At 46.4% G+C, this 17,870-nt stretch overlaps 2 protein-coding genes across 5 annotated transcripts in view; one reads left to right on the forward strand and one right to left on the reverse strand.

The window, feature by feature from the left end:
* Nucleotides 1–17,870, reverse strand: part of TBXAS1 (thromboxane A synthase 1) — a 139,129-nt gene that overhangs the window by 100,619 nt on the left and 20,640 nt on the right. For all 4 annotated transcript variants that reach the window (XM_084896754.1, XM_084896752.1, XM_084896753.1 and 1 more), the window contains one exon: nt 1,882–1,975. In XM_084896754.1, coding sequence (XP_084752880.1) covers nt 1,882–1,975 — 94 coding nt within the window. The remainder of the gene's footprint in view (nt 1–1,881; nt 1,976–17,870) is intronic.
* On the forward strand, nt 5,741–6,431 carry LOC311628774 (large ribosomal subunit protein mL42-like). Its single transcript, XM_084896293.1, has one exon. It carries the CDS (start codon nt 5,870–5,872, stop codon nt 6,296–6,298), a length of 429 nt encoding a protein of 142 aa, XP_084752419.1. The 5' UTR covers nt 5,741–5,869; the 3' UTR covers nt 6,299–6,431.

Raw genomic sequence — 17,870 nt, forward strand, 5'->3', positions numbered from 1 at the left:
AATACCAAAGTAATTAGTCAACTGAATGCAACTGATCACCACACACACACACACACACACACACACCCAAAATATGTGAAATGTATTAAATTTCCTATCTGGGCTGTTGTTCTATTTTGACACTGAGAAATTTCTTCACACTTGCTTCAGGAATCTCACATGAAGCCCAGATGAGATGGCTGTGGGCTCAATGTTGTGAACTGGCCACCCCGAGATAGAGATGAGAAGAAGTGTTTTTAAAAAAAACACACACACACTAAGAAGAGAGCAACAACAACAATAAAGAGTGAATGTGGCTGCCAGACAGAGAAGGGACAGAGGAATGGATGATATAGTCTGACAGTATATGTTACAGTATACAGACCCATATAGGGTTCAGATAAGTTCATGGGGAAAGACCTGCTATGGGTTATGAAGGCAAATAAGACTAAAGGCATGGAGGGCCACTGGTCCCATGGCAGCCCACCTTCGTGAACCCATTGTTGTGAGAGATGGTGAAGGCACCCAGGGCCTGACCAACTGATCATTGAATTTTTTTTTAAATATATGTTTTTATTGAATTTTTAGGGAGAGGGAGAGAGACACTGATGTGAGAGAGCAACTGAGAAGGAAGCAGAACAGAAATAGCTAGTGTGATTTTCTATCTGGCACGAAGGGCCTTCCTTTCTGGGGGGCGGGGCCGGGGGAGAAATTCTGAAAAGACCTCAAAGGGATATTATCAGGACTGGCCCAAATGTAGCCCTTCCTGCCTTCCGCTTAGCGGCTCTCACACGCTAAATCTGTTGGGTCCTGATGTTGGGTTTGGTGACAGCAGCCCATGATTTAGCAGAATAGACTATTGCCTTCTGAGAACACGCCATGTGAGGGAACCCAGAGTTTAGAGCATATAGCCCTGGGCCTATATCTACAAACGCAGACATTTCCACTTGCTAATCAGTCACTCTGACAAGTCAAAGGCCTCTCCCTGAACCAGCTTCCCTTCCAGCAACTCAGGGCCATCCCCCCATTTCCCTGGCTCCAAAGTTGCAGGCACATTTGACTCATCTTGCTTTGAGTTCTCTACACCTAATTAGTCACACGAGGTACTAATGTTGTCCCCAACAACCCCTCTCTTTTCACTGTTATTAGCTCCCTGGGCCAAGTCTTCACTTCACATCTAGACTTCAACAACAGTCAGATCCTACAGACCTGACCTAAATTCTCTCCCCTGCAGAGTAATCGCCCACGTTGCTGTCCCTCTCTTACTCACAAAGGAGAGCACATGAATGGTCCTTCACTTGCCTTTCTGGGCTGTCAGGGCATTGTTCCCCCTTCCCTTCCCTCCCTCCCTCTCACAGCTGCATTCCTCGGGGGTCCCCAGTCTTTGGCTTCCAGGCTGCCCACCAAGCTATGCCCTCGTTCTCAGGCAGGTGCATCACAGACATTGTCGCTCTGCATCTGGCTTGTGTGTCCTTGTCTTTGTGTTCATTGCTCCTGCAAGACCCCTTTCTCCAGGAAGTCCTCCAGGATGGATCTCCCTCTGCTCTGAAGGACAGCTACCTCATCTAGCGCTAGGATAGTTCTGATCTGGTGCTGTCCACCACTATTTGGTATGCACTCTTGAGGGCATAAGTAACTTCTACTTCTTCCATGCTACAGGGCTGGCACATTTAGACACTAAGTAACTGGGTTTTTTTTTTGGGGGGGGGGGGAAGAGGGGTGAATGGATGACAGGACTCAGTGCATATTGATGAGTGATAAGCAATAAGTCATTCATCACATAACATCGTCCCATGCCAACCGCTCCAGGTGTGGGTGACGTAGACAGGAGCGGTGTTTCGGGGTAAAGCTGCCCTGGGCTCAGCGTGTCTTACGCTGCAAGGCATGGACAGCAGCCCTTACCTGGCGGAAAAATGTCAGGTTTCCAAAAAAAGGAGAAGGCTTGGGATGTCTGATGCCCAGCTGCTCCAGTCTTGAAAACGCCGAAGTGGAGTACCTAAGGGGAAAAGCAAATTGAAAACCAGAGAAACTGAAGTTGGCATTCATGCATTTGGCTTACAAGGTGTCAGAATGATTGAGTCCTCTGGAAGTGGTGGTAGGAAAAGAAGTTTCCAGGTGACAATGTCTAAGGATTGAAGAGGTAGAGGCCTCTTCAGGGGAGTGAGTGGCATGGAACCCAGTAAATTACTCTGGATTGAGTGACCCCTGAGAGGTGATGTTCACATGCCCTTCCCCACCTAAAATGGCCATCAATACGTTGTTCTTTGAAACACATCTCTCCCTTTGCCTCTAAATCTACCATGAACAATTGTTTCAGAAGGCAACGGGCAAAAAGGCACAATGGTGAAAATAAGTTCCCTGTGCAAATGTGTCTATTTTCTTGGTCAAAACTGACCCCTGCACATAATTTGTCCCACAGCACATTTTTAGGGACAGAGTGTTCTCTCCGTCCCTAAAAATAAAAAAATAGAGGCGGGAGGAACACCCCATGGAGACAAGACCTCATCACCAACCACGAACAACCTCTTCATGTCTTTGTTTTCACGGCCTGAAGCCATATGGGAAACATTTTCCTAACCAAAAATCAGGAAATGCTGCCTGACAGATTTCTATGCCACTTTCCAGGAGAGAGCAGCAGTCTGAGAAGTGCATGTGGCTGTCAAAACATTGGAGTTACTGGGACGTTTCAACAGTTTGTGGGAACAGAGGGGTAGCGCCGGGAAAGGCAGGGCTGGTTTTGAAAACCCTGGACATATGGCTGTGATCCCTGATCAGCCAGCTAATTAGGTCAAAAGTTCAGTTAGTTCGGAAAAATTAATGAGTCAAACTGGGTGTTTAGCATCATGCAGAGATCAGCCAAATCTTAATTTAGGAGCAAGGAAAACTATGGAGGATCACTACAGCTGGGCTTCATAGCAGACCTGGAACTTTAAAAAAAATAAAATAAACTCGCTGCTGTAAGAATCACTCACGTATTATTAGAAAAATGGGATGTTTGCTAGAGTTTTGACCTTCCCACTTAGCCCAGTGAGGAGCACTTCAAATAAGAACTTTTCATCAAACACTCAGATATATTCAAGCAAAGGCCAGCCCAGCTTAAGGGTTGATTTGTGTTATTCTGAGCAAGGAGTCTGCTTTAAAAAAAAAACAAAAAAAAAACACACACACAAAAAAAAAACAAAAAACGGCCACATATTTTTATTGATTTCGGAGATGAAGGGAGAGGGAGAAAGAGAAAGAAACATCAATAACAAGAGAGAATTACTGACGTGCTGCCTCCTGCATGCCCCACACTGGGGAACAAGCCCACAACCTGGGTATGTGCCCTGACTGGGAATCGAACCATGACCTCCTGGTTCATAGGTTGACACTCAGCCGCTGAGCCACACCAGCAGGGCTGAGTATGCTTTTAAAGAGGCAGAGCAGGAAGAGGGTTCTGCTCCCAGCTCTCCTGACCCAGGTTGCCACCATATGGCTGCATTATCGGGTTTGAATGAATCCCCACGACCTCACATTTCAGTCCCTGTTCAAGTGTAATTACAAACCACAATCAAGAGCCATGTGCGAATTACATGGATTAGTCACGCCCACATTCCTCTTCATTAGCGTGTGTACCAAAGGTTGACAGCACAGGCTGCAACAGTTATTCTTTCAAGTCAGAGATGAGAGTTTCAATAACTCCCCACACACCTAAGGGGAAAGGGCAGAGGCGGCATACCGGTCCACTTATGCTTCCCTCGGGATCTCAAATCTGGCTCCTCGGTTCGTGTCTTCACCAGTTTTTGTGAATTATTTTCTAAATATAATCTCTAATGGGCAGAAGGAAATATGTCATCTTGGGCCACATAATTACATCTTAATTTTGTAATTAGATGTCTTGATTGTCTAATTAAAGGACAAGAAGCCTGTGCCTAATTACACATGCTAATTATTATGCAAGTCCATGTCCTAATTATGTAACTCCACTTATGAACATACCGCTTGTGTGTCCCTGCACAAAATTCAGACATTTTCAAAGAGCTGGCATCAGCAGAGAATGTTCTGGTCACAGCCATCAACTCCACTTGCAGCCTAGACTCCAGTGTAGACCTGAAGGGTCTTCGGCTAGGCATGGCCAAATGCTGCCATCAGTAGCTAAGAGTCCTTGCGCCAAAATCAGCAGGGAGAGGTCGCTGCCACCAGACCACTGAGCAAAATTGCAAAGAGGGTTTCATTTGTCTCCCTCCCCCTTCCTTCTCCGCACCCTTGTTTCATATTTCCTGGTCCCGGGATCCCCTCTGTCTCTCCCAACAGGCTCTTAACCCAGAATCAATGGGCCTCAGGAGTCAGAGGTTGAATTGTATCACTCCAAAAAAGATAAGTTGAATTCGCCATTCCCAGTACCTCAGAATACAGCCTTATTTGGAGATAGGGTGCTGCAAATTTAATTATTTAAAATGAGGTCGTACCAAAGTAGAGTGGACCTGTAATCCATTTGACTCCTTATAAGAGGACGGCCCGGTGAATGGGGACACTGGGAGAATGCCAAGTGATGTCCACGGCACGGATTGGCGTTATGCAGCGGCAAGCCAGGGACTGCCAAAGGCCATCGGCAAACCCCTGGAAGCTAAGAAGAGGCAGGAAGGATTCTCCCCTTCAGGTTTCAGAGGTAGCGCGGCCTGTACCGCCTTGATTTCAGACTGCCAGCCTTCAGCACTGTGGGGTTGCAGATGCCAGTGCTTCAAGCCCAGTTTGCGGTGCTTTGTGACGGCAGTCCTAGCAAACTGATAAGCCAGAATACCCATGAATGAAAAAGGATTTTTTTAAATGCCCTGCTGATGCTTTTAAACATTGTCCTTGTGAGAGAAATTTGCTCTTTTATGTCCAAATGTGCCATTAATTCCTGTGTCATCAAAAGAGTTCAGGTGGCCGAGGATGCTGCTGTGAAAGGCGGGTAAAACACAACTGTGCTGTGATATTTAGAAAAGCTTCCCTTCGTGTGGGCATGAATGCAAATGGATCCCACAATTATGCCCACGGACACGCATCACTGCTAACATTAAGGATACGTAGGTTGGAAAATGACAACAGAAGGTGGATGTAGTAGCTTCAGATAGCATCCTTTGATTTTATTGTGACAAATAACACCGTCATCTATTGCTACAGGACCCCAATCCTGTAAGGCCAGGGTGCACCTTATACTGCCAGTTTTCAAAGTAAATTGTGACAAATGGCTCATTTTCAAAATAAGATTCAATTTTTAAAGCCTAGACACTTCCCAACATTCCGCTTTCCCCAAGACAAAGCCTTTTCTTGATGCATTCAACAAGAGTGGCCAACCCACTGTTCAGCCAATGAAGACACCCATGATAAACTGTGGAATATTTTGATGGATGGAGTATTACAGAGATGGTCAAGCTGATTGGAGCAAAAGAAGAAACCAGGCAAATGAGAAGCTGCCCTCCAGGATTTGCCTCTGCGTATCTTCAGTAGTCCATTTCCAACCAATTCTACCACATCAACGTATATTGTGTGTAGATCCTGATTTAATATTGGAATTTCGGACTGTGCCTATAAAGGAGACGTGTCTGGGGTCCGGACTGTCAAAGCTCCCTATTTAGGGAGAACTGGATGTCACAGTCGTTGGAGGATGGGAAGGAGGAAGCCCAGAGCTCCAATGGCATTCAGCCTCTGCCTCCAGCACCACTGAACCAGGCTTTGGTGGCCCTAGCATCTAAACGGGCAACAGAGAAGTATTTTAAAGAAAATACTACAGGAGGCAAGATGGCGGGCTCGCGGTGAGCAGACATCAAGGAATGAAAAAAAGGTATGCCTAGAAGCAAATTTTGAAAGCATTTTCTCTTCAAATCTTTTTCTATAATATACCACCTGATAAGCATCTAGATTCACCATGGCTGTATCAGTAGTGAAGTGGGTGATATCCAACAGAACTATTTTGAAACATTTATTTCCAATCCAAAATGGAGCTTTATACTGTGTTTGTCATAAATCCACATACTCTTCTCTTCCAGATGACTATAATTGCAAAGTAGAACTTGCTTTGACATCTGATGGCAGGACGATAGTTTGCTACTATCCTTCTGTGGATATTCCATATGAACACACCAAGCCTATCCCTCAGCCAAATCCTGTGCATAATTATGAAGAAACACAGGATCAAATACTGAAAACCAGATTAGAAGTAAAAGAAGAACACTTAGAGCAAGGACCTATTATAGAACAACTTAGCAAAATGTTCTTTACTACTAAGCACCATTGGTATCCTCATGGACAGTATCATACAAGTCATAGGAAATTGAATCCTCCAAAAGACAGATGATATTGAGGTTTTCAGTAAAATGCTGTCCTGTTCTCATTTGCCATTTGAGAAAATGCAGTCGGATATATTCACTACTAAGTTATATAGAAAAATAATAATAAAATGTCTTTTCATCTAAAAAAATAAAAAATAAAGAAAATACTACAATTGACTAATTGGTGGTCATTACAGTGCAGAGTCAACGATTCCATTTTTATCTCAACTTTTCAGGGCAGGAGAGTCAGTTGAGTCAATAAATCTCAATTGATATTAAGACATTAATCTTCTAAATTCAGTTGTTTGGATAGCATCTTTAGAGTTTTTGCCGCATCTGTAAATCATATGTGCTGTTTTACTTCCTATGTCCTTTGAATAAACTTAAATGCATTTGTTTTCAAAGGAAACTCTATATCATGACCACAAATAAAAGCCATTTTCATAAGTAAAAGCGCATGTGAAAAAGAAATACTTCACAATGGAAAATCCCAAAAGCCCGTGAAGACCTCACCTGCACAAGGCAGTCCGCAGGCCAAGGCTGGCCCCAGCAGGCCACGTTTTAAAATGTGCCCCATTGAGGTCTCCCGGCCTCAGCTGATCCTTTACTAGTCATACCAAAGCCAGAGAATGAGAACAATTCAGTTCTTTTTCAGCATTCATGTGGAGAATTAGATCAAATGATTCTATTGTCTTGGATTTCCTTTCTCAGAACTAAAGAGAGCTGGTCTGCCTTTGACACTGGGTTTGTTCCAAACTATGATAGGCGTTTACCCTCAGAAGGGGTAGAGGTCCTAACAGTGAGCTTCTTTATCACTGTTAGGGCTGACATTCCTGGGCATGTTCCCAACGAAGAGAATCATGGGGACGACACATATTCACTGCCCATCTCCAATGTGCCAGGCATGGCGCTGGGAGCCGGGAATACTGCAGGGACATGGCATGAACCTAGTGGACCAGACAGACATTAAATGGCTAATGAGAAGCAATTAATTCAGTGTTTACATTACGATCCTTGCAGCAAAGAAGCATCATGAAGACGTGCCAGTTGAGATGCACCCTTTGCATTTTGATCACTTAAGAGCACTTCTTCTGTCCAACTATTGGGTGGATTTATAGAATAAAAAAAAAAAATGGAAAGTGGTCCTTATGCTTATTATTTCTCCCCAAGGCCATTTTCAAAAAATAGGGCCTTCCCAAGAGAATCCATATCCAGAAAAACTACTAAACTGAGGACAGGGGTGTTGAAGCTGGAGGGATAAATGGCCCCATCACCACAGCCATTTGATGGTCTGGGGGAGGGCTTGAAAGGGCTGGTGGTCCAGGTGGTCCAGAGCTGAGCTGGGGCAATTGTGTGGGAGGAAACACTGTCTCTGCCTTCAGCCCCATGTGCTTTCCAATGCCCGTCCCGCCTCAAGAAAACCAACTGAAGACACGTCCTGGGACTAAGGGCAGCAATGGCATGCTGTTGGAGTGGGTAGTTAAGCAGGAAGGAGACTCTGAGTGAGGCCCAGGGCCAGGATAGCCTCAGCCTTGTTCCCCAGTCTCTGCCACTCGTCACAGGGTTGGTCACAGAGGGAGACTGGGAGCATGCCTTTCGCTTCTGAGCCAGTGGGAATTAGAGAAGGAGGATGAAGGTGGAGCAAAGAGTTGTTTCCAATATTAATGTGCATGCAACTCATCTTTCTATTTTAAAAATAGATCAAAGCAGTTGAATTATGTCAGAAAATGAGTTAAGTGGCTGATATTTATGAAATACTCCTAGATTTTTTTTAAGTATTTGACTGAATTTAACTAGAATAAGCTTCCCTAATCCCCACCAGAAAAACAAACAAACCAGTGACATATATAAATGCAATCCCAAACCTGCCCCCCAAGACCTCTCTTCTGGGTCAGGGGAGTAATGGCTTACTGCCGTGCTCTGCAAACTGCAGTTCGCAAGCCACATGCGGCTCTTTGGCCCCTTGAGTGTGGCTCTTCCACAAAATACCATGGCCTGGGCAAGTCTATTTTGAAGAAGAGGCATTAGAAGAAGTTTAAGTTTAAAAAATTTGACTCTCAAAAGAAATTTCAATCATTGTACTGTTGATATTTGGCTCTGTTGACCAATGAATTTGCCAAATACTGGCTTAGTGCATTTAAAAATATATACATAAAAAACATTTTAAAATAAAATATGTTTAAATGCATTATAATATATTTTAATTTATGCATTTAAATACAAATATATTTTAACTAGAGGCCTGGTGCACAAAATTTGTGCACAGTTTGGGGATGTATGTCTCCCTCAGCCCAGCCTGTACCCTCTCCAACCTGGAACCCCTTAAGAGATGTCCAACTGCCCATTTAGGCCTTCCCTTGCCAGCCTAGTCATACCTAATTGCCCTCCCCTGCAGACCTGGTCACCCCCAACTACCCTTCCCTTCAGGCCTGGTCACCCCCAACTGCCCTCCCCTGCTGACCTGGTCACTCCCAACTCCCCTCACCTGCATGCCTAGTCCCCCCAACTGCCCTCCCCTGCAGGCCTGGTCAACCCCAACAACCTTCCTCTCAGGCCTGGTCCTTGCTAACTGCCCTCCCCTACTGGCCTGGTCACCCCTAACTGCCCTTCCCTGCTGTCCTGGTCACCCCCAAATGCCCTCCCCTGCAGGCCTTGTCCATCCCCAATAATCCTCCACTTCAGGCCTGGTCCCTCACAACTGCCCTCCTCTGCAGGCCACGAGGCAGCCATCTTTGACCGCATGGGGGTAGCCATCTTGTGTGTTGGAGTGATGGTCAATTTGCATATTACCCTTTTATTAGATATGATGTCCTTTCATAGGTTTATATGTTTAAAAGCAAAAAGCAGCCTCTTGGGTCTGGACTTTGAATTCCTTCCGTGTCAGGGGATTTAAGCCCAGACATGGCATCTCCAAAGCCTCCACCTCAGCCTGCTTGTCCCAGGAGCTGGAGAATCTGGCTCCTGAGAGGGGAAAAAGCAAGTCAAAGACTCTCTTACAAATTCCTTTCAAAAAAAGAATTTTGCTTCTGTGGCCTCATCTCTTTCGCGTTCCCCCAATGCTGAGTTCTACAGCCCTGCCCTAGAGAATGAAGCTGTCACCGGAGAGCCACAGGCAGCTTCTGGGGCTGTGGAGACACAGCCACCCAAGATGCATTTTTGCAGAGGTGGGAAAATAACTAGGTCGCCCCCATCAGCGGGAGCATCCTCATGAGACAAGTGAAAGGACGCTTGCTCCTCCTAGACAGGTAGGGGTCCAGGCCAGCCCGGGAGTTCATTTCCATCTCTCCATCTGCCAATTAGCAGACCGGGCCTCCCTGATAATTGTGCTCTGGAGGTAATGGCTTGTTTAAGTAATTGATGGTGGTGTCCTCACCGGGGAATCTTTGCACATCAAAAGATGTTGAGAAAGCCAAAATTCACCTAGTGTCTGAATTAATCACTTTGTCAAGCACAACAAAGGCTGTCTTGCTTTGCTAATAATCCCAAATGAGGCAGCAACCCTCAGTTAAATAAGGAAACTCTGGTGCCTTTAATTAATGTTCCAAAGAGCTCAGATTTGCTTTTTCACCACTTTATTTTTTACGAGAATGTGGGGAAATGCGTGCACAGCAGGTATTTTCCAAAAGTGCGGGAGCGTGAGACCATGCTGCACTGAGGTTCACAGAGAAGGATCTGGGGGCTTCAGTGGACCACAAGGTCAGTGTGTGTGGTTGTGCCTGGGGTCAGAGGAAGTTGGCCCCAAAGTGGGCCTCCCAGGCTGCCTGCAGTCTCAGCACTTCCCCTGCCCCAGGCCTGGCCATTGGGAAGCCAGTGCCACCTCTCCCCGCCCCCAGCAGAGCCACCTCGGCCTTTCTGAGCTGCACTCAGATCCACTGCTCTCCAGCCTGCTCTCTGGCTGACTCTCATCTCAAACTGTGTCTCAGAAGGCTCTCTTCACCAGGCAGCTCAAGCTTCCCAGTTTCCCAGCAGTCTCTCATCCCCTTTTACCTGCTCCTTCCTGATCGCCCTCCTCCCGGAGCCCCAGGCCAGCCTGGCCTTGCCTGGCACCCAGTGCCTCTCCAGGTCCCCACCAAGGTCATGGGGGCCAAGTCAGAGCCATGGGATCTCATGGGTCCAGACCGGGAGGCTGGTCTGATCGCAGCCACCTTTGAAAGGACGTTGACATACTAAGAGCCACCGGAAGCCAATGAGCAGGATGAAGGGATGGGATCTGGCAGTCACTCAGTTTACTTCAGTGATGCCATCAGAGGGCAGACACCATCCTGACCCCAGAAAGTGTATCTTATGGAAAACAAATAAGGGAAAGGGCCATTTCCCTTGGACTTGGGGAAACCCTGACAACAGCCTTCCATCTGCGATCAGTCCCCAAGGACGGTCAATTCTACTTTCAAAACATCTCGAGTGGGTTCTTTCCTTCCTTCTAACTGGCTTCGCCCTATCTCAGGTCACCCTTTTCTCTGCTTCAGTAGTAATCTTCATTGGCTCCCTGTCACTTTTAGACCAAACAGTGAACTCCTTTATCTGGCCATGGGACCTTTGATGGTCTGGCCTGGCCTAACTCCGAGTGGTCTCTGTTCCCCGCCTTTAGACTCCAGCAATCTTGCAGGGCCTGGACATTTATAGTTATGTCGGCTTATTTCACCCTCCCAGGCTTTTAAACCCACGCTCTTTCTTCTCCGAGGCCAACACTTAGAAGAGGCATGGGGGACATCGAAGAGGCAAAATTTAAGGAAGCACTTACTCTCCAGGATGTGCAAGTGCCACTCCTGCTCTTGTATGACCCTGAGCGAAAGTGCCTCCTTAAATCTCACACCCAGATGCCTGCTTACCTCACGCACCCTCTCCCGGTACACTCTGTTCCCTGCCTCCTTTCTCCACCTGGCAAGTCCTAATTATTCTTCTGATTTCTTCAGGGGCCCACCCAGACTGTCCTAGGCACATGGAGATGTTTCCTTGGCCACTGATTCCCTAATGCAGAGGGATTGCCAACGAAGAATAGGAAAATGGGGGTGTTATTTGTAGGAATATAATCCTGCCTAAGTTCATTATTTACTGGACCTGGTTCCGTTTCCATCAAGCAGGCTTAGTCATCTGTAGTTAATCCTTTTGTTTTCATGAAGTCCTTAAAGAACCCTTAAGATATTGTTGTGAAAGAGATATCTGCCTCGGGTGAACCCCAATGACCGTTTGAGCCCTGAGAGTGCACAGCGTCTGGCACAGAGTGGGCAACAACCCGTGTGCTATTAGTATGCCTCTGTGTGCTTCTTAAGAATATCAAACAGTTACTGAATGTTTTCTGGGGGCCAGGGGCTGCTCTCAGTGCTTCCCACATGTCAGCTCACTTATTCTTCCCCACACAGAGGAATAAGTGATCTATGATCACCTTCATTTTTGCAGATGGGAAAACAGAGGCTCAGAGACATTAAGTAACTTGCCCAAGGTCACACAGCGAGTAGGTAGCAGAGCTGACCTTTGACCCCAAGCTGTCTGGTTCTAGAGTCTGTGCTCTTGGCTAGCAGCCTGTACTGTGTCTCATTTTACAGTTGCAGAGCAACAAGTTGCCTAGAACCAAACCCATCTACAAGGCAGGAGGGCAGAAAGCCCTCCTTTGCTCACGTCTGTGGGCTGGCAACTCTGAAGGCCCTGTGAAAAGACAGATGCCATTCACCAGGCTCTGTTATCCCCTGGGATCAAATCAATTGATCAGATTAGCTAATGAGTAGCCAGGACCCTGAGACTTGAAACAATGACAGCAAACTTACAGGGAAGATCTGGCCTGTGTAGAGAATAGAGGGCTGTTTCTTTGAGTTGCTGGTTCTCTTAGTAGCCAAGGTTGGTACCCAGGGCATTGGGCCCTTGTAGTGGGTGCACAGAGTGATTCCAAGTTCCTTTGTATCTAACTAGTGGGCATTCAAAAATATTTGCCAATTGGATTTGGTTATGTCTTCATAAACCTATTGCACAGTGACCTGCCCAGTGGCTGGAAACGGGCCTGGGAAACCCAGTGCTGTCTCCCGGCCTGGCAGATGACTTAAAGAGCTTAGGCAATCAAAATAACAGAAGATTATTGTGAGCATTTCAAAAATATTTTTAATCTCATTGCATCTTTTTTGTTGCTGTAATCCTGAAATCTTTGTGTTGACCTGATTCTTGCCAAGCTCACTCATGGCCTTTGATCGTCTCTTAGCTATAGTCATCAACTATAGGTCCACCTGGAAATTGCATAAAACAAGGTCCAGAGGCAATAGCTCCAGTCTAAGATCACCAAGAGTCTTAGTGCCCTTTGCTCACCAATGTGGTTGGTTCTGGCTCTCACCCCCCTGGGCTCTGGACCGGATGCACAGACACTCAGAATCTGCCCAGTCTTCCTCTTGACCAGTCCATCTGCATTTGGCCTCTTGCCTGCCTCCTGAACCTTATAATCCCTTGCGTGATTGCTGTTCCTTGTCCTAGGCCTGGCTCATCCTGACCACTCCTCTCTCATCGCCTGCACTAGTTCTTTATCGCTGTGTAACAAATTACCCTAAAACTGAAGTGGTTTGACACAACAGACATTTGTTATTTCACACAGTTTCCAAGGGTCAGGAATCTGGAAGCAGATTAGCTGGGTGGTTGAGGCTCAGGGTCTCCCATGAGGTTACAGTCCAGCTTTCAGTTGGGGCTGCAATGATCTAAGCCTTAGATCTGCCTGAGAATCCGCTTCCATGCCCACTTATGTTAAGTGTTAGCAGGCGTCACTATGTGGGCCTCTCTGCAGGGCTACTCAGCAGGCCAGGTGGCTTCCCCCTAAGTGAGCAGTCCACAGTAGAGTCCCAGATTAGGTTATAGAAGGCTCAGTCATTTATAACCTAACCTTGGACGTGATACACTGCCACAATACATTATTCTATTGGTCACGTTAGTGGCCCTGGTACAATGGGAGAGGGTCACAGGGGTCATTGAGGGGGCATTTGGGAGACTGGCTACCACACCATTTGTGCTCTAGTGTGAGCAAATTGAATTAAAGTGCATTGTTCTTCCAGAGTTTCACCTTGGGTTTCTCAAGCTGGTTACTAAGCCTTGTGAAGTCTGTAAAGCTGCTTCCTCCTGTGATGAGGTATTGAAACAAGATGTAGTTGTGCCATTTTTCACTTCATAAAGATGTATTCAGTGCCTGCTCAGTGCCAGGCACGGTGCCAGATGCCATCATCTATCACCGGGAGAACAGGTAGGATCTACTTGGCTTTACTGGAAAAGTAAAATCTGGGAAACTTCAAACTTGGGTGAAAAATGAATTGAAAGCCTTCAGGAAACCATATGGCTAATAATAGCTAACATCCACTAAGCACTGGCTTTGGGTCAGGCAGTGTACCAGCGTGTTATAAACACTGTGGCTTCCAATCTCCATCAGCGTCCTTGTTATGTCTGTTACATAGATGGGGAAATGAGACTTAGGAACCAGCCCCAGGGACAGGCCCACTGCTCAGTGGCCAGGTGGTAGCCCAGGCCAGGGCTGTCTGACCGAAAACCTGAGCCTCTAGCTCAGCCTCGGACGGGCCTGCCCTGGCTCAGCAAGGCTCGTGAAGGGACGGAGGCCACAGTCATCTCCTAGGGCTGTTGTAACAAACTGGGGGCTTACAACTGAAGCTGATTCTCTCACAGTTCTGGAGGCCGGACGTCTAAAATCAGGGTGTCCGTAGGGCCATGTTCTCTCTTGGGGGTCCTAGGGGAAGAGTCTCCTCAGCTTTCCTAGATTCTGGTTGCTGCTGGCAGTCCTGGTGCTCCTGGCTTGCAGCCACATCCCTCCAGTCTCTGCCTCCATCAACACATGGTGCTCTCCCTGTGTGTCTGTATGTCCAGACTTCCCTCTTCTTATAGGGACGTAGTCATGGATCACAGCCCACTCTAAACCAGTATGACCTCATCTTGACTTGGTTATATCTGCAAAGACCCTGTTCCCAAGTAAGGCACGTGCTGAGGTGCTGAGTGGACATGAATATTTGGAGGGGACACTACTCAACCCAGGAAAAAACACCACCAGAGCTGTCAGCAGCCCTAAAGGGAATAGCCTGCATGGGTGTGTTGGTGGGGAGACGGCTCCCTGACCCCCTGGAGTCAGAGGAGGGGGGATGGGAAGAAAATAATCTTAATGAAAGAAGACACCATTTCAAAAGCATTTCATTTCCGGACTCACTCTCAGTGTCGTGCTTTGTGTTTTTTTTCTTTTGTCTGTTGGGCTGTTGGGGGGCTTTTTGGCTATTTATTTTGATTATACTAACTAAGCTAGATTCTAGTTTAGTCAGCACAGCCTTTTTATAGAGAAAAGGAAATGAAATGCTGTGGCTGATTTGGGACTGCAAGAGCACTTCCCTGTTCACATTCGCCAGCCACTCAACAGAGAAGAGGATACAAACGCCTACGATGGGGGAGCAAGGGAGGGAGAAAGAGTCACTGTCTCTGTTTGAAAGCCCAGGTTCATTTCACCCTGTGCAGCAGGCCTGGTGGTGGTGGGTGTCACCCTTTCTCCTGTTAGCCAGCACCAAGGGGTAGTGTGTAGAAGGGTGAGACCTAATCCTAAAACCTGCTTTCTCTTCAAGAACCCAGTAGGGCTCTAGCACCCATGAGAATATTTAAAAGAATTCTGTAGCTATTCATCTTTATGTCCACAGCCATTTCTTGGCATAGCAGCAGCCACACAGTTACTGACCAGTGTAGAACAATGAATTTGTCTTCACTGATACAGCTCACCATCTGCCCCCTGATTGTTGTCATTCAGGATATGGTGCACACACTGCTTTCTGCATTCAGGCTCCCTCTCCCCCCCCCCCCCCCCGCCCCCCCAGAATCCCAAGGTCTGTTTCTTGTCTTCTGGGCCTCAGAAATGCTTCCCCTCGATTTTTCTTCTCCAGACTGGCATTGGGTCCTTTAGGTAGCAGCTTCTCCCTTCCGCACCCCATCTCCTGAATCAATATTTGCTCTTCTCAGAGTACAGGCTAGCCCATCATCAGTCAGCCCCTGACCTCCGTTGCTTATTCAGCTAGAAATTCTGGGTACACCTCCAGGCTGAGTCCGCACACTGAGCTCAAGCCCTTGCTTTTAGCGTTCTAGAAGCTAGTTCTCACTCTACGGTCAAGACCCGCTGTGACCCACCACGTCATCGTCTCAGCTGGCAAATGCTCCCTCAGTGTCTGTACTTTCATCAGAGATCAGTTTTCATTTACAATAAAAATCCAAATGTCTGTTAGCCTCAGGCTTTAGTTTGCTTGTGCTTTGTTTTTATTATTGCTTCTTGTTTTGTCTTGTCTCCTTATCCACGGCCTCTTTCTGCTTTGCCCGAGATCAGAACCCAGATGTGTCATCTCGGAGCCAGTGGTAGATGGAATCACTGCTCCCAACTAATGTCCTCCCTATGTGCACATTCCACATCACCACCCTTTGTTCTGTGAGTCCCATTAATGTTAGGCGTGGGCATGTGACTTGCCTTAATCAGAGTAATATGGGCAGAAGTGACGTCAAGCCATTTTCAGGCGGAGGCCACGAGAGACATTGCTCACGCCTCGTGCATTTCTTGCATTCCTAGGAGCTACATCTGTGAAATAGCCTCTGCAGCCTGGGCCCCCCTTGCAAACACTTCTGGAGCAATCTGAACCCCACTCCCAGCCTGGAACAGAGCTACTCACAGACTGTGAGAAAAATAAATGTTTGCCAGTGAATTGGGGGTGGTTTGTTATACAGCATTATTGCACCAATAACTGACTAATACAGATCAGCTCACTTCTCTGGACCTTCATTTCCTTATCTTCAAAATGAAGCCATTGGATAATAACCAAGGTGCTCACCTTTTTTTCTACCTCTATACACCTGAGGGCTCTGGAATATACCCAACAGTGACACCAGCTTCAAATATCGCAAAGCAATAAAGAAAGAGAAGGATTGGGAAGCGAATTCCATTTAGGAATGGGGCATCTGTGGGTGGCCTTAGAGAGAGCCCTTTTCAGTGGAGAATGGAGCAAAAACCCCGTTGTGTGGCTGAAGGGTACATGGGAGGTGAGAACATGGGCGTATGTGGGTTCCTCTTCCAATCCTTTTGGCTGGGAGGGAAGGATAGGTGGGGTGGTGCCTGGGGAGGACCAGGTAGACAGAGAAGAGGTGGTTAGTTGGTAAGCTGACTGACTGAGTGTCTTATATGTTTTTAGATGGGAGAGAATTGAACCTGCAAGGAAACCTTAACACTGTCCTGGTTAAGGGATAATAAAGGTAAGGGCTCGGACATGAGCGTACAGGAAACAAAACGTCTGGTCTCTGAGAGAGAGTAGAATAAGGCTTGCCAGGATTTTCTTACTGATTTGATATGTACCGTTTATTCTGCGAGTTCTCAAACCCTAGGGCTAGGCAACCGGCAACCGATGAAACATAGAATCAGGCTTCTCCTGCTCAATGGATAAATGTAAAGTTTGTCATAGAAAATTTTGGAAGTTTTCTTGAAAGAAAATTGAGTTTAAAGCTGGCATTATAGAGCACTTTTCAAAAAAAAATAGGTTTTTCTTTTATTTTTAAACACCTACAACTAAGAGATAAACAATTGTATCAATAGACTAATAATAATGTAAGGTGATGTAAAATGTACTGTTCACAAAGTGTGTGGACTCCCTTTCAAGGAGACAAGAAGGGGTAACTTCCTCCACTTTACCTTTGGAGACATCTTAGACAACCTTCCTGAGAGAAAAGTCCACTCTTCTCAACTGCCCTCCTTCCCACTCACTTCTGAACCTGCTGTGTCCTGGCATCTGCCCCCCCCTCCCCCCACACACGCCATCAGTGACCCTTTCCAGCATCACCTAAGACTTCTTCGTTAACTCCAACAGGTATTTTTTAAACCTTGTCTGACTTGTTCAAGGCCAAGAGCGACCTAGGTGTATAAGCCCAAGTCCATTCAAATGAGACCACTGGTTTGAAATGCAGCTCTCTTCACGTTCACTTCAATGCTCTCCTGGAGATCATGCAAAAATTCTGAATGATGTTTTTAAAATTAAATGAAAACCACCATCTACCCCACCTGACATCTATGTGATCGTTGTTGAGTATGAGCCTGCAGTTATTGACTCGTAATAAGCCTGCAGTTATTGAACACTAAGTGTGCCCATCATTGCTCCAAGTCTACTCTCTGTTTTAATTCACTTAATCCTCCCGGCATGCTGCAAGGTACATACTATTATTATTCCTAGTTTACAGATGGGGAAACAGAGACACAGAAGCCTTACAAACTTGCTTAAGGTCACCAAGCGAGGCAGGATTTGAATCTGGTTAGAAAATCCAAGCTCCGGGCCATTACAGAAAAACTGGAGAAAGACAGCCAAGAGTGAAACACTTGTAAAGGCAATGTTGATGAAGTAACATGTGGATCAAGTGCTTGAGAGTAGTTTATTTTCATGAATGGGGTCAACAGTCACCTTTGCACTAGGACTTTGGCAATCCTTCCTAGGAAATCGTGTAGAGGTTAACTTCAACCTGCAGCTCTGTCTAACCTGAATGTCAAAGGCAAACTCTTTTAGTAAGATTCAGAGTTTAAGTCAATGGAACTTTGTTATATAACAAGTGAGGGTGGTAGCTGGTTGCAGT

This window comes from Pipistrellus hanaki (assembly GCF_964339955.1).
Source record: "Pipistrellus hanaki genome assembly, chromosome: 10".
In the NCBI taxonomy this organism is placed as follows: domain Eukaryota; kingdom Metazoa; phylum Chordata; class Mammalia; order Chiroptera; family Vespertilionidae; genus Pipistrellus; species Pipistrellus hanaki.